Source organism: Cygnus atratus, chromosome 2 (genome assembly GCF_013377495.2).
Source record: "Cygnus atratus isolate AKBS03 ecotype Queensland, Australia chromosome 2, CAtr_DNAZoo_HiC_assembly, whole genome shotgun sequence".
Classification (NCBI taxonomy): Eukaryota; Metazoa; Chordata; class Aves; order Anseriformes; family Anatidae; genus Cygnus; species Cygnus atratus.
The window spans coordinates 152,348,285-152,370,772 of NC_066363.1; the positions used below are offsets into that span (position 1 = coordinate 152,348,285).

The 22,488-nt window shown below is 40.9% G+C and overlaps 1 protein-coding gene across 1 annotated transcript in view; it reads left to right on the forward strand.

Moving 5' to 3' along the window:
* The first annotated feature begins 3,340 nt into the window (after positions 1-3,340).
* Positions 3,341-22,488, forward strand: part of PHF20L1 (PHD finger protein 20 like 1) — a 58,008-nt gene continuing 38,860 nt past the window's right edge. Inside the window, 11 exon segments of the mRNA XM_050708568.1 lie at positions 3,341-3,371; positions 4,704-4,809; positions 13,656-13,827; positions 13,978-14,062; positions 14,861-14,949; positions 17,661-17,723; positions 21,203-21,251; positions 21,254-21,327; positions 21,329-21,410; positions 22,060-22,094; positions 22,097-22,190. Coding sequence (XP_050564525.1) covers positions 4,727-4,809; positions 13,656-13,827; positions 13,978-14,062; positions 14,861-14,949; positions 17,661-17,723; positions 21,203-21,251; positions 21,254-21,327; positions 21,329-21,410; positions 22,060-22,094; positions 22,097-22,190 — 826 coding nt within the window. The 5' untranslated portion in view covers positions 3,341-3,371; positions 4,704-4,726.

A 22,488-nucleotide genomic window follows, 5' to 3' on the forward strand; every position in this document is an offset into this window, starting at 1 on the left:
ATCCAACCTTTCCTTGAACACCCCCAGGGACGGTGACTCCACCACCTCCCTGGGCAACCCGTCCCAATGCCTGACTGCTCTTTCGGAGAAGAAATGTCTCCTCATTTCCAACCTGAACCTCCCCTGGCACAGCTTGAGGCCATTCCCTCTGGTCCTATCACTGGTTACCTGTGAGAAGAGGCCGACCCCCAGCTCCCCACACCTTCCTTTCAGGCAGATGCAGAGAGCGCTAAGGTCTCCCCTGAGCCTCCTCTTCTCCAGACTAAACAACCCCAGTTCCCTCAGCTGCTCTTTACAGGACTTGTGCTCCAGGCCCTTCACCAGCTTTGTAGCCCTTCTCTGAACTCTTAAAATAGGAGGCAGCTTCACAAGGACTGAGCAAAGTTGGTGGTTGACCCCAGCCAGCAGCCAAGCACGCATACGGCCTCTCATTCACTTCCCCCTGCAGCAGGACAAGGGAGAGAATAGGAAGAACAAAAGCAATACAGTTTGTGGGTCAAGATGACCCACATTTAATAAAAGAAGGAAAAAGAAGGAAAATCAACAACAAGAAACAAGCACTGCAAAGGCAATCACTCACCACCTCCCACCAGCAGACCCAGCCAGTCTCCCTGTAGCAGCCACTCCAGAAGACAAAAGCCCCAAAATTCTTCTTCTTCTGCCCCAGGTTTTATTTTTGAAGTTGACTTTATATGGGGTGCAATATCCCTTTGGCCAATTCAGGACACCTGCCCTGCTTGGGTCCCCTCTCAGTTTCTTGCCCACCCAGAGCCCACATGCTTAGGGGACAGAGTGTGGAAAAAAATAATACACATATATATAAGAAAAAAAAAAAAAAGGAAAGCCTTGGTGCTGTGTAAGCACTGTTTGGCAACAGACAAAACACCAGTGTGTTATCAATACTACCTTAGCCACAAATCTGAAACATAGCACCATGCTGTGTTTTGCTATGAAGAAAATAAGCTCCTTTCCAGCCAGACCCAGTACAATCTCCACCCCTTATTCCATACTATACAATTTGTACCATACTCAGGTCCTACAGAATCCAACACCTCCCCATCCATCACTATCCCCCTTCTCATCCCTTGACACATACACAAATATAATCCCTTTAATGTATGGGCTATTCCCAATTGTTCATAAAAGTTGATGGAATTCATTTAGTGCATGACTTGTGCTCCCACCTAGAAGCTTTCCATTTCTGATGGTTTCACATAGCACAACAGGATCCACTGGTAAACAGAGCATATGGACTTCCACTTTCTGATAATTTATTATACAGTGGGGCCTCTTAGGCATGAGCCACCTCCTCAGGCAATGCTCTGGAATATTTGGAATATTTGCCTTCTGAACAGACCACCGCTTCTCCCAAGATTCGTGGGCAGCTGGGGTTCCCATCTGAGCCCATATAATGACCAACTCACTCCATGTAGTGTATGTTGCACTACATGGAGTGAGTATGACCCGTCCTATAAGCATCTACTGCACCACAGATAATCACGGTGCCAAGAGGAGCTGGGCTTCTGTACCAACTATTTCTGAAGTAGCCCAAATCCCTTTATACTCCAGCTCCAAAATCCTAGAGGTAGACTTCATGTCTCTCCAGGTGTTTTCTGCTGAAGCTCCAGGTGACCCAGGCTTCCTGGCTATGGTGTAGAGCATGTTTCTTACAGCTGGTCCCATCTCAATGGGCCCAAGGCCTGCCGCACAAACTATCTCCTGTTTGATCCATTCAAAGGCCTGCTGCTTTTTAGGTCCCACTCAAACTAGTTTTTTGTTCAGGTTACTTGATAGATTGGGCTCACAAACTGACTGTAACCCAGATTACACATTCTCCAGAAACCCACTATGCCTAGGAAAGCATGCGTTTCTTTTTTTTTTTGTTAGTTTGTGCGAATGTGACTGTTATGTGAACATCACACCAACAGGTATGTGATGATGCTAATTTTGCCATCGCAACAAGCCCCGAAGCAAAGTCCTGGGGGCCACCCAGCTGGAAAGCAGCTCTGTGGAAAAGGACCTGGGAGTCCTGGTGGACACCAAGTTGAACGTGAATCAGCAGTGTGCCCTTGCCACAAAGGCGGCTACAGTATTCTTGACTGCATTAGGCAAAGTATCACCGACAGGTCAGGAAAGGTGATCCTTCTACTCTGCTCAGCACTGGTGAAGTTGCAGCTGGAGTGCTGTGTCCAGTTCTGGGCCTCCCAGTACAAGAGAAACATGGACGTATCAGAAGGAGTCCAACAGAGGGCCACCAGGATGATGAAGAGACTTGAGCACATCTCCTGCATGGAGATGCTGTGAGAGCAGGGACTGCTCAGCCACGAGAAGAGAAGGCTTGGAGGGGAACTTATCAATGTGTACAAATACCCGAAGGGAAGGTGCGAAGTAGATGGAGCCAGGCTCTTTCCAGTGGTGCCCAGTGCCAGGACAAGAGGCAGTGGGCACAAACTGGCACACAGGAGGCTCCCTGCAAACACCAGGCAGCACTTCTGTGCTGTGTGGGTGACGGAGCGCTGGAACTGGCTGCCCAGAGAGGCTATGGAGTCTGCATCCCTGGAGATCTTCAAAACCCGCTTAGACATGGGCCTAGGTGACCTGCTTTGGGTAGCCCTGGTTGTGTAGGGGGTTGGAACAGATGGACCCCAGAGGGCCCTGCCAGCCTCAGTCATTCTGCCATTCTGTGATCCCGGAGCAGAGGAGGAAGGTAGAACTGCTGATTTGTCTCCCCTGGATGGTTCCGGGAGCACTGGAGCAGCACCAACACAGGACACAAACACCAGGCATGCCCCAGGGCCAGTGCTTTTATCAGCGGCCTCCCAGGAAAAGCAAAACAAATTGATAAGCAGCACAGCACTGGCTGACAGGAGCCTCTGAGCAGCCCTGCAGTTTAACACACACCACGAAAGTCAGAGACTAAGTCAGTGCTGCGACCAGCGTTAGCAAGAACAACTTTAATGGGTATAAATCCAGCTTTATTGGGTAAAAATCCAGCTTTATTGGGTATAAATCCAGCCAGGCAGGCTCCAATGTGCCACCGCCTCGAGCCTCCCCAGCCTCACGGTGGGCGTTGTGGTGGGTCGGTGCCATCAGCAGCCAAGCACCCACCCCAGTGGGTCGGGGAGAGAGAAAAAAGGTAAAAAGTTGGACGAAAAAAGGCAAAAAGGGGGTGGGAAAAAAAGTGAAGAAGGAGAGCACGCCTCTAGCCTCAACCCCCAGCCTCCCCCCGCTGCCTCCTTTCAAGGAGGGAGGGAGCAGCGAGCTGTCAATCACCGCGCCCCCCTCCGCGCATGCGCGCGGCTCCTTCCCTTTGTCTCCCTCCCTCCCTCTTCATCACGCGGCGGTGGCTGTTCCTCGATCACGTGCCGGGGGTAGGGGGGGTGCAGATGGCGGCGCCCAGGCGAGCTTCGCGGTGCCGTCGCGGAGCGGTGACGCGGCGGCGGGGCGCGGGGAGGATGGGGCTGGGGCCGTGAGGGAGGCAGAGGAGGGCGGGAGGGCGAGGGAGAGGGCGGCTGTCGCCGCTGCTCCGGACACCTCAGCGGGGGGCGAGGCCTGAGGGGGACGGCGCCGGAGCCCCGCCGGCTGCCTCGGGGCTCGGAGGAGGCGGTAAGGAGGGAGGGGGGGGCGCAGAGCTCCTGCGGGCCCCTCACGGCGGCCCTTCCCTTCCCTTCCCTTCCCTTCCCTTCCCTTCCCTTCCCTTCCCTTCCCTTCCCTTCCCTTCCCTTCCCTTCCCTTCCCTTCCCTTCCCTTCCCTCAGCCCTCTCCATCCCCGGCCCGCCCTGCCGAGCCCCCTTTGTGCCTGCAGCGGCAGGAATCCCCCTCCCCCGGGTCCCTCTGCTGAGGGGGGAGCTCAGGGCTGCGGGCCCGGAGCTGCTTCTCAGCAGGGGGATCCGGCCCTGCAGGCTGGCAGCCCTCAGGAGGCTGCCTCCCCGTCTGCTGCTCTGTGGTAATAAGTAATGGGGTGATAGGGGGTGGAAGGGGCCTTAAAGGTCTTCTAACTCCAGCCCCCTGACATGGGCAGGGATGCCACACACTAGGGCAGGTTGGCCAAGGCCCTGTCCAGCTTGGTCTTGAAAGCAGTAAGCTCAGGGAGTCACGATAACAACAACAGTAGTTGGGCAGAAAAATGTTTCCTAACAGTGACAGAATTGTCAGAAATAGTAAAAAGCAGTTGCGAGGGAAACTTATGTAGTGGTAAGGACGACACTTAAGATTGCATAAAAAGGTTGAAGATAGCTTCCCCCCCCCCCCCTCCTTTTTTTCCTCTTCTATTTTTGTTTTTGTGACTTTTGTCTTTTTGGCCATGTTTATCTTTTCATTTACGTTCCCCGTAAACTGTTTGTTTGTTTTTGTCATTTTCCACACAGACTCTATGTAACTGATAAGCTCCAAGAAACACAGCAAGAAATTACAGTGTAGTATGATTTCAGAGATGGACAAAAGTATTATTATTGTTTTTTTTAAGTTAGACTAAAGGTTGATGATTGTTTTTAGGGGAGGGGAAAAATCTGAATAAAAACGTTCATTTTTTCAGTGCCTTCTTTCGTACTTGATTACACTTCTGAAAACCAAGTGAGTTAATGGAAACTCTGGATGCAAATTTCACATCTGTTTCCAACTTCTGCCATGTGTTTGTTGTCAGTGACATATTTTAGACAACAATACGTACTTTAATATGATTATTTTTTTTTTTCCCTCCGAAGGTAGTGAAAAAGAAAGTATCAAGATGAGTAAAAAGCCTCCAAATCGTCCTGGAATCACATTTGAGATTGGTGCTCGTTTGGAGGCACTGGACTATTTACAAAAATGGTATGGAAGATCTTGCACAGTATTTGTTAAGAGGAAAATTATTTTGTTAATGTTGTATATTTTAATGCTTAACTAACTGGTGCACCTATTAACTGCCTGTTTCGCATATGAACTTTATGACTGTCCGGATGTTGTTTAGAACTACTAGGCTTTAGGAAAATCTCTCTCTTCAGAAATCAAACAAAACTTTTCTGTGTTTTTTTAGTTTGTTTTTCGTTGCTCATGCAGCCACAGTAATCATAGAGCATTTCCAGCGTAGTATGGAATGCTGGGGTTGTGCACAAGGTGATCCCATGTGTTAACGTGGCAAACTTCTATCACTAAAGACTTCCTTTGTTTTAAGTTTGAAGGCATGCAAGTGAATTTTCATGTTCAGTTATTGTACTTCATATAAACGAAAAAATGAAAACATCCTTAAACAGAGTTCATGGAACAGGTAAAGTATGATTGTATTTGTATTAGTCAGCCAGAGGAATAACGTGCTTAGAACTGAGCCTCTCTGAGCCTCTGCACCATCCAGGCATTTTGTAAAAGTCGAGTATAAAATGGAAATGTAGGGCACACAATAGCGGGGCACAAGGACCCCACTACACGGCATATGTATTGTCAAAGGAGTCCTTCTTTTGAAAGACAAATTCTTAGCCAAACTTTACTTAATGCAAGTTTCATGACGTGCTGGACATTCTATTTCAGTCTGAAAAAAAAAAAACAACCTCTGGTTTGGTTAAAGTTAATGACACTGGGAGTTGATACAGAAGTTTTTTGTTAGCTGCTGTCAATGACTGATTAGTGCTAGGAGATGTAAGAGCCTGTCCCTACTTCTCTGATGAAAAGATTTTGGAGAACTGAGGATTCTCATGTTCATGTAAATATCTGATCCTGCTAACTCCGAAGTATGTGACAGACAAGTCTGTGTATTATTTACACGTTTAACCCAACTTTTTTATACAGAGCATATAACTACTGGCGTAAATGTTTATTTGTAGGGCTTTAATTGCAGCAGAAGCGTTTGTTTTACTAAGCAGTTTCTAAAGGAAAATATGGTGTAAAGAACAGTTCTCGTTCTTATTTGTTGCTGTAGAGAGGGTTTTCAAATGACTGGTTCTTTAACGGAATGCCAAGATCACGAAACTATCTGAATAGTGCTATAGAAACAATATAACTTTATTAGATCCTTTTTTAAAATCTGCTGTGACAAAAGTAACTGGCTAGTATAACAAGATAACAAAAGTTACTGAAGTAAAAATATTGAAAAATCGAAGTAGAAATAGCTTCAGCTTGATTGTATCAATGGTAGATGCTGAATATCCCCAGCCTATAGTTTGTATCAGATCTGTCCGGCCCTTCCACAAGGGAGGGTGGGTCACAAGTCAGTTCTGGAGTACTTTTGTGCCTGGTTTGCATGGCCATGTGGCAGACCTGTGGCAAACAGCTGAGTGCTTGCTATTTTCAGGCAGAGTAGGATTTATTCTGAACTTTCTAGGAACTGATTTGCCATCTGGACCAGTAGGTAGGCAGGCCAAGTTGTATGTGTGTGTAAACATCTGTGATGCCATGGGAGCAGGAAGTTAATATTAATTTTTTGCAGTTACAGTAGCAATTAAAACAGGGCTCTTTGTCAACTGAAATAACATTCACGCACATAACCAAAGAGCTTGTTAGAGAAGGCTTACTGTCGTGTTGTTATTAGGGTGACATACTCTTAGCTGTTTAACTGTTGCATAAGGGGGTGGTGGATGTTTTTTTAAATCCTTTCTATATATAAGCTGTATGCAGTCCCCTCATCTGCATGCAGAAATAGAACATACTCCAAAGAAAACAAAGTTGCTTGGCTTATATGAAATCAATGTGTTTTTTTTTTAACAAAACAAAAAAATGAAGAGCAATAATATAGCTTAGCTCGTTCTTCTTTGTACAAGCAGCAAAGTGAGGAAAAACACTTGCTCAAAAATAGCGTATAAAAGGGGTTTCATTCTTTTCATTTTTCTGAAAGCCTTCTGTCATGTAAAGACCTGATGTTCATAATAATAAATTTTAAACGTTAATCAAGAAATGCCTCTAGAGGAGCAGAATTAGTAAAGTTCTGCTGTATGAATTTTGCTTTCTGAGACATTTCTGTAGGTTGTAAATTTTAGGAGTTGAAATTTACCTCATGAAATCCAGTGTTGTGCTTGAATTCCTTAAATTTTGGAGATGATCTTGTGTACCTGGACTGTTTATTGCTTAAAAAAAAAAGGCACCTTTAAATGAGGAAGTGTTTGGGTCACCAATGTCATTTGGCATATGCAAGTACCAAGCAGGGGAAAGCATGGGGAAAAATCAGCAAAGGCAGACTGTCAGTGAGCGTGTTTGGTTTTTGGTGGTGTTTTGCTTCATTTTGGAGGTAACTGCAGTAGCTTCCTTAGAAACCAAAAAACACGGTATGCTGTTGCAGGGGAGGTCACCTGAGATAATGAATTTGTACCGCTTGTTAAATTTGGATTTGGTAAAGCAAGCTCTGAAATGCAGCTCTAAACAAAATGCATGTGAGCATCTGTCAGCAAGTAGTAAGTGAGATGGAATTGAGTGTCAATAGAAAGTTATTAGATAGAGTCAGGATAATCAGAGACCTGGAGGATAAGACCTGTGAGGAGAAGGTGAGGAACGTGGGCGTGCTCAGCTTGGAGAATAGAAGGCTTCAGGAGACCCACCGCCAGCCTTTCTGTACCTACACAGATGATCAAGAAGACTTAGCCAAGCTCTGCCATAGCAGGTGGTGAGAAGACAAGAGACAACTCTCATTTCAAGTTTCAGCCTAGGTACAAGGAAATATTTTTCACCCATGAGGTCATTCAGGCAGTGGAGCAGGTTGCCCAAGGAGCCTGTGGAGTCTCCAGGGGTGGAGGTTTTCAAGGCTGGATAAAACTCTGGGCAACCTGTTGGGATCCTCTAGCTCACCCTGCCTCAGGTGGGTGGTTGGACTGGAGACTTCCTGAGGTTCCTTACAACTTGAATTATCCTACAAACCCATATAAACAGTGACACGTGGGCAAGTGCTCTGCACCTCTCACGGCCAAGACAAACAGGACAGCAGTAAAGCTGCAGCTCTGTATGTTCCCACCTGTGAGAACGGCTCTTAAGCTGTCAACTCCCGTGAGTGGGACACGGTATGTGTAAAGTTGATGTATTTGAAGATAGATCTTTCTTTTTCTTGTGAATTCTGTTGCTCCAGCTCTTTACTGGTTGTCCTGTAAGTGCCAGGTTGAAAAAGTTATTTTTCTGAGACCATAATTTTCATTAATTTCATGTAAAAGTCTAAGCTGTAAAGGTAAAGAAGGTGGGATAGGTATGCAGCCCGTACAGCAGATCTGGAGTGGAAACTGCTCACCAAGATAGGTCAGTTATCAGAATAACTGCAATCTGACTTGGTATGTTTCATTATTTCTTTTATTTTTACTTTCCTTTATTTTCTTCCCCCAATATGAAGGCCTTTACCTGTAAGGCTTTGAGAAATCTTATTTTTCAGTCCTTGCTTTGGATTTCAGTTGACTGGGACACCTGAAAGGTCGGGTATTTGAAAGGACTGAAGGCTCTGCTTTGTATTGTCATAACGTAGGCTAGAAGCTGGGGAGGTAGAAATAGGCTTTGCAGACTTTTCAGATGCAGGAAGACTATTTGTGGAGAGGTCAGAATGGAGCTTGTTTGCTATTTTATCCTCGATGAGGCAGAAGGAAACACTTTTTATACCGTTATTGTGAAGGCAGGAAGTATGTGTCTGTTTCTAGACTTTCTTTAAGCAATTTAACTTAGGCAAATTGCACAGTATTTTTGCATCCATATTTACGGTACGGAAGAACAGTTTTCTCACCTCGCAGGGTAATTTGCTGCTTGTTGGTCACTTTTGAAGGGTCAAAAGGAAGATGATAGAAAAATGAAAGCCACTGCCCTTGTGGCCATTGATGCGTTGGATGGATTGGAAAAAATGAAAATTTTTATACTGTCAGGAAATGAAAACTGGGAGTTTTCCCATCATTTTTTCATATTTGAATATTGGAGCGTTATTGTTTTCTTTCCTGTGCTTCATAATGTAAGTTTTGTAAGACATATAATTTTTACAGCTTTACAGAAATGTTAAGTAATTCCTGCAAGGTGGAATCTCTGGAACCTGAGCCTGGAGAACATGCAACATATAAACTGTGCGGAGGTCGTTAGCCGACAATGGTTTTCCTGCTCTGTCTTTAAAAAATGAGAACAAAAATAATTGGATGAGACTTTATTCAGGATTATGAAATGCTACTTCCAGCATGCTTGCACGCTATTTTAAAAAAACAACCAACCAACAAGCCTTGCAGGTTATTCCTTACCACAGGAGCAACGCTTTGATTAATGAACTGGAGTGTGGTGCTGGTTTTCCTGTAAAAATAAAGACCACCTTCTCAATATTTTAGAGTGTTTTGCAATTCAATTGCACTCTTACAGTTTGTTCTGGATGAATTTTGGCAAGTGTGCCCCGTATATCAAATTCATTCCGATCCCTCGGTGTGGAGTACTTGCTTTAAAAACCTGGTATTGAAAATGTTGCTGCCATTTTGTCTCTTACGGGCAGGAAACACGTACTTGCCTTTGAAACGCTTGTATAATTTGGGAGTTTATTTTTTTCATTAAAAGTACAAAAGCTGTGACACCAGAAGACTTTCTGTGCAACATAAAACGTGCAATAGTAAATTCTGTAGTATGTATGCTCTTGTTTTTTCCACTATGGGATCAGCATTGTGAAATATTACTGTTTATACACGCGCGTGGCACATTGTGTGGCTAAATTTAGTGAATATCAAGGATAGTGTCTTGTTGCTAAATCCGTGCAAAGTTATTTTTGGTTTGCCTAATGACCAATCGTACATAGCTTGAGTAGTTCAGAGATTTGCTAAATCTTCCATCTCTGAGGGCTGGAGTTGAATGCAGGTTTTAGATTTATTCAGCTTGAAACCACTAGTCGTGGCCAGCAGGGTGAGGGGGGGATTCTCCTCCTGTGTTCTGCTCTTGTGAGACCCCACCTGGAGCCCTGCATTCAGCTGTGGGGTCCCCAGCACCAGAAGGACATGGACGTACTAGAATGAGTCTAGAGCACAAGGATGCTCAGGGGGCTGGAGCACCTTTCCTGTGAAGACAGGCTGAGGGAGTTGGGGTTGTTCAGCCTGGAGAAGAGAAGGCTCAGGGAGACCTTATAAAAACCTGCCAGTACCTAAAGGGGCCTACAGGAAATCTGGGGAGGGACTCTTTGTCAGGGGGTGTAGGGGTAGGACAAGGGGGAATGGCTTTAAACTAAAAAGAATGGAGATTTAGATTAGATATAAGGAGGAAATTCTTCACTCAGAGGGTGGTGAGGCCCTGGCACAGGCTGCCCAGAGAAGCTGTGGATGCCGCATTCCTGGAGGTGTTCAAGGCCAGGCTGGATGGGGCTTTGGGCAGCCTGGGTTGGTGGGAGGTGTCCCTGCTCGTGGCAGGAGGTTGGAACAGAATGATCTTTAAGGTCTCTTCCAACCCAAACCGTTCTATGATCCTATGATCCTAGCATACATTGAAGAAGCATAAATTATTGGAATAAAGTCACCATGTGATAGTATGATTATGAGAAGTTTCAGCTCTGTAAAACCAGTATTGTGGACTTAAGTGCAAAGCTGAGTTTTTTAGAAGTCTTTGTTAGGAAAAATTATATTTCTTTAAGGTGAACAGACGTGGTGCTGGATTTCCTCTGCTGAGTGATCTCTAATGAGACTTCATATTTTGCATCCTTTCTTTTATTAACTGATGCTAGCTTGTTCTCTTTTTCTTTTACCTCCTTGTCCCTCCAATATATTAATGGTTTGATGCTTGGCTTGCTGAATTTTCCTTAAAACTATCTTCAGTCTTATATGTTTGTCTCTAAGCTATATTCTGTGTTTTACTTCTCCCCTCATACTCCGTTTTCTCTTTCCAGGGCAGTATACAATATTATGCTTGTTTTTCCTCTCTGTTTTCATTTACACACAGTGCTTGGGGTGGCATTTCTACTGCCGATGAACAGTTAAACTTAGTGGCCATACAAAAAATATGGCAGTAGAAATGCTGTAGCACAGTGCCATAATGGAATTATTACTGTGTAGATGCCTAGAAAAAGGAGAATTCTGACTTTTAGCTGATGGTCCCTGAATTTCATAAAATAACCATAGTTTTGCATCCCCTTCTTGCTGGCATTTGGTAAACATGAGATTTTGGACTGTAGAGAGAGAGCAGAGCGGCAGTGTTACGTCTGCTGTGTCACTGCTGCGGCTTCAGGGCTTGTGCGCTTCAGCTCTTGTCTTTGATCCCTACAAAGGGAGCTCCCTGTCCTCTTTTCCAGGGTTTTTCCTTCCTTCAATCTACTAAATACTTCCTATATCATCTTTTACTTCTGTGCTGAACTATTTCAGGTAACATTGTTACTCATACATTTCTTGTGATAACTATCAATTGACTTGACAAAATTACAGAGCCAGGCTCTTTCTAGTGGTGCCCAGTGCCAGGACAGGAGGCAGTGGGTGCAAACTGGCACACAGGAGGCTCCCGCTGAACTCCAGACAGCACTTCTGTGCTGCGTGGGTGACAGAGTGCTGGCACAGGTTGCCCAGGGAGGTTGTGGGGTCTCCTCCTTGGAGATCTTTGGGAGATGGAAGAATCACCAGAGTCGGGGCTTAGGGAAACTGTCTTGTGGTTAGCTTTGAAAATGGCTTCAAGAAGAGAAAAGTTAAACCAGAATGCTAGTTTATCATAATGAAGTTCCTTAAACCCTAACAGCATCCTATTTTGACCTATGGGTTTTGCTTTCTGCTTTGATAAAACGTGTTACCAGTTTCACGGCTGTTTTTTGTTGTCAACCTACTTCGTAGGTGAAAGGAGGCTGATCACGTTGCTCCTCTGAAAGACATCCACTGGAATTCTTTTCTTATCAGTGAAAAGATTTTTGTTAGTGGGGTGGGAAATGAGTCTGAAGTTTAAAGCTAAGATCTTGGTGATTTTTTTTTTTTAAGCAAAACTTAGTTAGGAGCTTGGAGAAATGGCTCTGAAAATATTTTGCATTTCTGAAATGTGTGGATGAGACAGATGCAACGAGATGTTTGACAGTCCATGCATTCTGATCTGAGAGTAAGATGTAGCTGAAGTAGTTGCAGTGACAACCTAGAAAATCAGTTTTCTTCTTTCTGCTACTTTGAGAAGTTTATATGTTGGGAAGCTGTATGTATCAGTGCAGCTGAGAAAGCAGGACTGGAGAAATGAGTAGGCTGAAGGAGCAAATCGAGTTTGACACGCATTAACTGCCCTTTTCCTTGTAGTTACCAGGAAAGAAGGAAAGTCTGGACTTTCTGAAAATGTCTATATTTTAATTGGAACATAGTGTTAAACATTCCTTTATCAGCATCCTTAGTATTTAGGAGAGAAAATATTTGAAATGGAAAATGTTGACAGGGTTCCTGTATCTGTCAGATGCGTTTCTGGCTAATGGAATGTGCAGTAGCGCTGGAAATTGGTTGCTCAAGCTCTGCCCTTTTATTATTGCTCAACAGCAGCATTTTGTTTGGAAAAACAGGTTGCATCTTAATGAAAGTGGAAGGCAGCTGTCCTTTTGCCGTGGCCTTTCTTTTCAATGCATTTTTTATTACCTTTAGGCCATCCATAACTTCCTCTATTCTACTATTTTATTTGCTGTTTGAACACCAGAAATTGTTTCTCGTTTTGTTGTGGTACCCAGAGTATAAATTCTGGAGAAAATTTGATAAACTAATTCATTTTTTTTCAGCAGATTCTTTGCACTTTTGAATCTCTTTTGAAATTCTTGTTAAGGGTAGGAGGATCTGAATTCTGCCTCATTCCAGTTTTCTCTGCATTTCACAGTGGAAGTAAGGGAATCTAATGATTTTTTGGTGGGGAAAATGTAATAACAGTTTGTGACTTGCTGTCCTACTACAGCTTTATTAAATAAATCACTTTGAAACAGAAATGGACAGAACAGTAGTTGACGAAGTTAGACAAATTCACCACCATTTTTTCCTTAAAATTGTAATCTCAGATTTGATGGTTCCTGAATTACAAGGTTGTTAGAATCCAGGTTGCATCTTTGTCATGCCCCAAATTAGATGCTTAAGACTTGCAACTCAGCCCTGGTAAGTTCTGCTGAGCACATACCATCTTTGCTGAGAGTAAGATCCATACCTCAACTGACATACTTATTTTAATGTATGCACAGTTGCAGAGAGATGACTACTAAAACATAGTTGATGTGAATCAAATGTAATGGCAGCAATCACTGAAGGTGATCTGCAAATTAGTAAGTAGCTTACATTAGGTAAGAACGTTCTGTTGACCTCTGGGTTTGATTAGTTGCTCAGATTTGTCTGAAATCAATCAGATAGTTTAATGAAGCACTTCATATGTTAAAAGCAATGCACGTACTCTTCAAAGAATTTTATGTCCTACCTATCCCCAAGTTAACAAAAACTGTTACAGGCTTTTGCTTCAAATAAACACCGGTAATAAAACAAACTGCTAATGCCCACTTCAGTCAGTCTTGGTGTGGGTGCTCAGGTTTGCATCTGTGTATAATCACCTGTGATAAAGCTGATGACATCACTAATGTGTGTAGATGACTCTTAAACTGATAGTAGGATGGCATGTAGCTTAGTATCTTGATCTTTTTCAGGCTTGGAGATTTCCCAGTACAAGGTGTTAGTATAACTTCTTGGATGGTCATGTAAGCACTGATGTATGCAAAAAGAAAAATAAATGAGGAAAACAAAAACCAACCAAACCTGGAAAAAACTTCTGAATTTACCAGTGTACGTTTGTTGTTCAAGGTATCCATCTCGTATAGAGAAGATAGATTATGAGGAGGGGAAGATGTTGGTCCATTTTGAACGTTGGAGTCATCGCTACGATGAGTGGATTTACTGGGACAGCAACAGGTTGCGACCCTTGGAGCGACCGGCATTAAGGAAAGAAGGGCTGAAAGATGATGAAGAATTTGTTGTAAGTGGCACGTATTCTGTTTTTGACTCATTTTGGTAAGCTGTCCTACTTGATTTCCTGCATTAAATCTGTCTAGTGTATAATATTTAAGTCTTTTTTGGAAAAAATGTAAAGGTTCAAAATATTAATAACAACATTTGTTTAAAATAGGATTTTAAACCTGGAGAAGAAGTCCTAGCTCGTTGGACAGACTGTCGATATTACCCAGCAAAGATTGAAGCAATTAATAAAGAGGGTATGTATTCATTTGTGGTCCATTGGTAAGGACCGTTTGCATATGCTATGCTATTGCTGTGGTCAACTTAAAAACAAAACAAACAAAACAAAACACAAAATCAACAGTCAAAAGGCATGTATGTAAAGTTTTCCTCACTGCCTCAATATTCTGGTGAAAGTGTTTCTGTTCTGTCAAATGTAATATGTTCGTCTTTTATCTATCTGAGAGTAGAATATTTATCCTGGAAGATAAAATGCTCAATGCTTGCTCAGTGCTGGGCAGAACATCTTTTGCACAGTGTTATAAATATAGTGTACTTGGTGCTGATTTGGGCTACTCTCGATAGATTTAAATTTTCTTAATTGTTTCAGGAAATGGTCCTTTTAAAGTTCAATTGATGAAGTAAAAATAATGGGAATTGGGAAGTAGAACAAATTAATTCATATGCAGTACTTCTTAATGGGGTAATATCTCTAGTGAACATAAGTAAAAGTCAGATGAGGATTTGATTGTGAATTGATTTTTTTCCTCAGTGCTGCAGCTTAAATATTACCTGATTCTTTCAATGAATTATGAGCCAAAGTGTTATGTTAGCATAAACGTGGTTAAAAGTGTCTAAGTGGACAAAGAGTGTCAATGTAAAAGCAGGGTTTCATTGGGCTTGTCTTTTATTTTTCTTAAAATTCTTGATTATGCCTGTAGATAACATCTAGTTACCTTTTTCATATAGCCTGCAAAGTATTTTGATAAAGCTTTCATAGTAATGAGTTGTCTGTTTCTCAGCTACTCATAGTGATTCCATCAATCCTCTTCTAGGAACATTCACAGTACAGTTCTATGATGGTGTTATTCGGTGTCTTAAGAGGATGCATATCAAATCTATGCCAGAGGACGCAAAAGGGCAGGTAAGAATATTAGGCACCTTTTTGTTAGGTTTCATAGCGATTTTTGTATCTTGAGGTAGTAAGAAAGTTGTCTAGCACAACAAGTTTTAGATTAGTATTTATTCTAGGGCCTGTACTGTCTTGCTTCACCATTTTTATGGATGATATCTCAGAGTGTGCTGCTCACATAGTCTTGCCTTTATCTGATATGTCTAGCTGCTGTACACTCCGTTGCTGACTAATCTGTTCCCAGAGTTTTGTCTTGCACGGTTCACAAAAGCAGGGACGTCCAGAGACATTCTCCTTTGTCCTGTGGCCTTTCAGGAAAAAGCTTTTACTTGTCAGTAGTTTGTGCTGGTGATTTATTTTTTTATTTTTTACTCTCGTTTGCTACAGTGGTAGACTTTTGCCCACATGTTCTTATTAACATGACTGTTTGGTGCTTTTTTTCCCCTGTATCAAAATGTTTAGGGGTTCAAACAGATAAATATTTCTTTATCTCTGAACAGTGCCCTGTCACTGTTGAAGTAGAGATGCTGAGCAGAAGCGGAGGAAGGCTGTGAAGCGGAGGATATGATTCAATAACTAGGCATATCTTTATTCATAAAAGAAAAACAGCATCAAAAACTGATACATGCTTTCAGTGGAAATGCTATTGGGTTTATCTTGTGTTCTCATCCTTAACGTGAAATTACTCCACTGAAACGATTTGAGATAAAAAAAAAAATGTAGAAAGATTGTTCTTATTTACTTCCAATTTTCTTCAGGATATAACTTTTAACTTGAGGATCAAAATTCAGTATTTCATAATTACTGTTGTAACTATCTGTATTTTGCTCACATGATAAAGGCAGATAGATAATATAGTTGGCCTGAAAAAGTTTCTGTATTTCTGGCCTACATGTTGCAGGTGGATGTATACTTGAGTTGATCATCTCTACACAGAATATTATAACATTGTGCAAGCAGCACTTGCACCATTTAAACTACTTTTCCTTAAAGAGATTAAACTGAAATCCATGGTCGCGCTACCACTGGTTTCTTGCTGTAGTGTTGCAATAACTACTGAAGGTGTGTGTAAATATTTAAAAAAAAAAAAAAGTTTTCAGTATGATAGTAAGTTAGGAAGCTAGAGTATTTCATTTTCCTTCATAAAAAGGCAAACTTGGGTAATGTCGTTGTGACTGAACTAAAACAGTCCTTCTTTGACGGTGATCAAGTCCTTTACTCGATCCTGCACTTTATCCTAGGAGCCATGTCTAGTCCCAAGTTACTACCACTAGGCATTTTCAGCTTTAAAAAAATTAAAATCAGTTTATTACAGATGCTGGTTAGCAACCCCTTTGATGTCCATACATGCTTAGTGTCAGTCCAGCTTATCTATTATCTCTAATTTTGCATAATAGTTGAGAGTTATGGTGTCAGTCTCATGCGTCTCAGTAGTAGGTAGCTTCAGTGAAGTCTTCAGAAAGAATAAGTGAGCTAAACTTATACTTCTTAAGAAGGATTAAGAATTTTTAAGGCTATCTTGAAGTAAGAACAACACAAGCAAGCTTTCTGTGCTGCTAGTTGATTCTAGTTCTAGTATCTTATTCTGCAAAATTCAAGGTAGGCATGAAGCTGTAGCTTTTGAAGGTGAAAGTAACTTTCTGCAACATCTACTTCATCATTATGCTATGACAAAAATGTTTCTTTCACGATATTTTTGTGGTATTTAAGAAGATAAATGTGATCTAAGTTCTTTTAAATTCAATAATCTGAAACCAAGTTTTGTCTAGGCTTAGAACTCAAATGAATGCTTTTGATTTTATGCATTGCATATTTTTTTAGATGATGTTTACTGAAAATGATTTAAGCTTTAAAAAAAAAAGGTCAGGAATAGAATTTGATTTGGAACATAATGGAGTTGGCAGACTCAACACTTCATGCTTAATATAAACCAATGATTTTTTTGTCTTTTTCCAAAGAAAAGTTTCATTTCAGGAGGCGAGTATATGCTTAAGATACTAGTTTAAGATCTAGCACATTAGCAACTTTAACAAATATAAGATCTGTTTGGAATGTGCATGCTAAGCATGCAGAATTTGGATTAGATGGAGGAAAAGAGATAGGGACTGGCTAATTTTTTTGCAAATAAATATTCATGGTAGAACGTACTTATAAGAAGATATTGAAGATCCATTTTTACGTGAATATTACTCTTAAATATTTTTGTTCTTTGTCTAACTAAAAGTGTGCGACTGAACAGAACCAGAACAGGAGCAGTGGTTATCCTTTTCAGAGGCAAATGCCTATGCCGAGCACACTTATTCTGTCAGTAATTTTAAGTGTGTTGGTGCCAATGGCAGTATACTATTTTCAAAAGCAAGAAACAGTTTGAGTCTTAAAGTAAGAGACTGTAAACACTAATGCTCGTACTCCATTTTTTTAAGCTATAGTAGATGTTTGTATTTTATAAGACTTAGCTGTGAGGCTGGAAAGCCAACGTTTTCAAAGAAGAATGAAAAATATTTGTGTAGTTCTGTGCAACGAGACTGAAGGTTAGGTTCTTCTGCAGAGAAGCTCAAATTTATTGAAATCACGCAGAAATGTGGATAAAGAAGTACAGAGAGGAAAATAAAAGAAAAAAAAGATGGGGATATTAAGACTGCCCTTGTTAGAGCACATATAAAGTATTCAGATAACTTACTTTTTCTGTTTCATGTTTTTTGTTTTATCTTTGATGTAATTAGGCGCGCGAGAGGGAGCAGATAGCGCCGGAGCTGAGATTAGTGACGGAAATCGAACCAAAAGAAGTGAGTTTTGAGGAGGGGTTTGAAGGAGAGGGAGGGGACTTGGCACGCAGGAAGAGGAAGCTGAGGAAAAAGCATGGATTTGCAATTGGGACAGAGGAAAAAAGAAGATATGACAGGAGACAATGTGAGCCAAGATCTAGGTGGGGCAGATCCCTTAGAATCTGAAAGGTGAGGGTAAGGAATCCAGTCTTGCTTTGGAATCAGCCAGTCACTAGGTTGATGGTGTTTTTTGTATGTGTGTGTATGAATGTGTGGCAGCTGGGAATTGTGGTGTGTCAGGAGAGGGAAAACAGCTGAATTTGTAGGACTGCAGAGAAGGCTACACCTAGGCTGTAGGTAGGCGAAGAGAGAATGATGTATGTGAGTTGTTACTGGCACAAGGGTTGGATTTTAGAAGTGATTCTATTTTTTAATTCCCGCTTTTGCAGGTTTTTGCAAGGGAATACTTTAAAATGCAAGTGTTCTAGCCAATTAATGTGCAAGGCCGTTGGGTAATTTCTACTAACGTATTTCTTGATTGTGCAATTTCACGTGCTTTGATTCAGTGAATCTAATTAGTATAATGACAGTTTTTCTCATTAGTGATAAAGTACTGATTTTTCTTCTAACTACAGTGTCCCGTTACTTCTCTCCTGCAGTTGTCTCAGCTTACTTGAAAGATGAATCTTAAAATAAAAAAAAAAAAAAAAGGAAATATAAGTTTTTTAAAAATATATGTAAGTGAAAAACATTCACTTGAATGAGATACCATGGGAAAGGGGAAATTGGGCTGGATGGTGCAGTTACAAAACCATAGTCAGTAAAGTGACAAAATCAGGACACCAGGGACAAGTAGAAAAAACTTTTCTTGGCAGGAGCTTATTTATTCATCTATAACATATTCTTGTTGGATCCTTGGCTTTGTGTGTAACTGAATGCACCAGGAGCAAGTCCTGCTATTAAAATTTGGTGACTAGTGTGTGATATTTATGATACGTAATGGTCTGCTCTTGTGATTGACTGAGTAGTTTCTTTATGACAGCCTTGAGACAAATTTCAGAATGCACTCTGCTTTAGGCTCCCACTGTTTTTTTTCTCTAAAAGGTCTGAAAAAGATACAAACATCTTATTGAAGTAGGAATTACTGGGCTTTTCAAAAGAAATAGTTACCTTAGCATCTCAGATGTTTAGGTAGTCCTAACAGGTGCAGCTCAGCTGGAGTTCAAGGTTAAAAAAACAGGAATTACCTGTGTCACTTCAGTGCTTGTTTACTGCAAAGCCAGAATAAAAAGTGAATCCACTGAGCTTCAGTCAACTCTGAATCGCAAAATTGAGGTTGGAGGGGACCTCTTGAGATCACCTCTACCACTCCCCCTTTCAAGGTTCTCTCCACTGAGTTTAATCTTTAAATATTAACCTGTAAAAATATGTATCACCACAACTAATGTCTGCTGTGGCTTCTGAATGTGTAACCTTTGTTTCATAGTTGTGTCCTGCCACCCTTTGTAAGCTCTATGTCTTAAGGAAAGTAACCAAACAATTAAATAAAAAACAAAAGCCCTTCATGTTGCACTAGAACAGCTACCATTAAAACAAGTTACTTAGGCAGTGTGGTCCTCAAAGCTTGAAATCTTCTTTGGAAAGTTTCTGATTTCAGGGTGCTTTAGCATGACTGGAAATGAAAAGACTGTTTAGAAGCTATTTTCATGCACTTTCATCGTAAGATCCAAGCTCCAACCATTTTACTGATCCTCTTCATCCCTTGGCCAGAGTACAGTGTAAGACTTCCACTCTCAGGTCTTCTAACTCCTCACCAGCACAAATAGCTCAATCCTTTTTTTGTCCTGCTGGATGGGCAAGGCTCTGGATGGACTGGAGCTAATGTGTGTGCTCTTTTTGCCTGGCCAAAAAAGAGGTATGTGTGTCTTTGATTGAGTACGCAGCTGGCAGTTGAGACGCTCTTTGTGGCTGGCATGTCACCAAATGGCTTTGGTAGCTACCTGTTTTTTGCAAGCATTGCTAAAGTGCTTCCAAACTATTCTGCTACATGATTGAGTGTATGCATCTTGCATTGGCAGTTCGGATGTGGAAGACATTAATTTAGAGGCATCGAACCTCCTGGTGTTTAAGTGCATAGCTTGACACCATGCATAACATGCATGACGTAAACATACTGAGTTATGGAAAAGGAAGAGCACAACACAAGCAAAATTAATGCTTTTTGTAATTTGTGTTATGCTCTCATGCATCAAAGAAGACAAAGAAACCTCAGTAGAACAGAAAAGCTGCATTGAAACAAGATTGATTTACACAAGTCAAGATGCTTTGGGTGCCTCATGTGTTAACATAACAAGGAAACATTCCAGAGTAAAATACGGTTAATTTAAAGTTGGAAGAAAACTTCTACTATTTGTAAAACTCATGGGGAAAAAAAAGACAAAAAATCCTTACTTTTTTTATATTTGTCAGTGCAAATCTGAAAATGCTCTTGTAGCAATGTAGTAAATCATTAATGTTCAAACTGCATTTATATGCGTAATTCTTACTGGTGGAGGATGAACATTCCTATTGATTTTTATTTTACATGTCATTTCTCCATGTGAACTCTATACCTTGATGTTAAAATATTTGAAAGAGTACTTTCTTAATAAAGGTCAACACAAAATTTTTGCAATCAGATTGATCTCTGACACTCAGGAGTCACAGGACAGGAGTCTGATCACTTCAAACTAATGGAAAGAGCTGCCTGAGCCTTGGAGGTTCTCTCCATTGACTATAGGGTAACAACTTCATATACGTGCTGGAAAGTAGATGAATTTGGACTGCAACTTCTGCTGTTCACTCGTTGAATGTTTGTATATGGTCAGATAAGACATCATCCAAAATCATACTTTATTACCTTTACAAATGGATTCTAAATTCAGTTGTATTATAGAGCACTGAAATTACTGAATGAAACTTGTAATACAAAAAGAGTGCTGTCCCCAGCTACTCTGGAAATGCAGATACGGTTAGAAAAGACTTGTCCTTGCTTTATCAGTGTAATTCAGGAAGAGCTCTGTCCAGTTCTGGAGCTAGCTGGACTACGCTTTGAGTTTAGTTTTGAATAACATAAATTTGAGCAACAATGGCTATGGTGTATTTCATACCTAGAGGTGTCAGGAAAAAGGGCAGTGTTTTGGGTGTGGGAGCTCCTGGGTTTCTGAAGCTATGATACACAAAATAGGTAGCAGAGAACGCCGGCAGCCAGAATCTCTATGCAATGTTCTTTTGAAGGTATTTTGCTTTTGATCCATGTGGCGTACTGATAATACTTCAGGTTTACTTAGGCAATTTGGGAAACTCGTTTTCACCTTTACCACTCCTTGAGTACTAGTGATAATGATAAATTCAACTGTTTATGAACACTTCTAAATAAAGTTCCACGGGGTTTATAAGTATTTTCTCTTAAAGTCTAAGACACTTTTTAATACTTATTTAACCATTTTTTCCTTTTGGAGGATTGGATAGCTTTGGTCAAAGCTGCTGCTGCAGCAGCAGCCAAGAACAAGCAGGAAGTAAACCTAGAACCAGTGCAAACAGCAATAAGGATAAAGAGGATCGAAAATGGCTAAAAGTTCCTTCAAAAAAAGGAAGAAACCTCAACCTCTACAATCATGCAGGAAGTCCAAAAAAAGGAAGAGGAGCCTACATCTAGTGACACATTTGGTAAAAAGAGATTGTTTAAAAGATACGGCTGTTTTATTTTGTACTGTTGAGTTAGAGTTCACATTGTTAATTTTGCAATGAAATAATAACTAGTATTTCTAGAGTATGTGTCATTTGTTAGTAGGATGCTAGGTATGATACCCAATGTTAATCAGTTAGGAAATAATTTTTATCAGTTAACTCGGTTCGGTCAGCATTTATCCCTTGTGCACAAATTCTGACCACCTCTAATGAGGACAACACAGGCTTTTGAATGGCTTTGTTGTGCGCTCCGGTTCATGTTCCTGGGTCTTCTGTACTTCTGAGAGAACCCTCAATACTGTTTAAAAAAAAAAAAAATCCCGTATTGATGATTTATCCATACTCAGGAAAGGCTGAAATGATTTCTGGTTTGATAAGAATCTGTTTATTTTAAGTCTTTAACAACCTACATTTCTTACAACAATGAGTAAAAATGACAAATCCACATCTAATAAATCAGTGTATAATACTAAGTCTTTAGAATATGCCGGTTTCAATTTTCTAATAGCTGTAAAGGTTCTTAACTCCAATATTCTAATTCTAATACCAGTTCTGAAATACAAAACATTTTGTGTTTTGTTGCGTGTTAATGAAATGTGTGTTTTAGATTTCTCTTTATGTTTAAAAGTAGGATTTCCTGTAGTGGATGTTCCAAAGATGGCCCCTTTGTGCAAGCAGAGAGCACGTTATCACACAAGAGGAAAAGTAATCTAGGCAACTCATTTCAGGCAAAGAGAGCTCGTCTTAACAAGATCACTGGTAAAATATTTTTTGTTGTTGATATTTTTTTTGTGTGTTTTAATGTAATTAAATACAAATGCTTCCTAATAAGGTATTAAAATAGATCCACAAAAGCATATCCATCCAGCAGGTATTCATTAGTCTTTTACTTGTTTAGAATTTTAAAGGAATTTTTATAAATTAATAAAAATTCTACCTTTGTTCGTAGATTCAGAGTATGGTCTCTGACTTGAGCTGGTGTGTGTGATTTTAGCTTTATGAGAAGGTGACCATTCTGAACTTCTAAATTTTCTTGAGTATGCGTATTTCTTTTGAT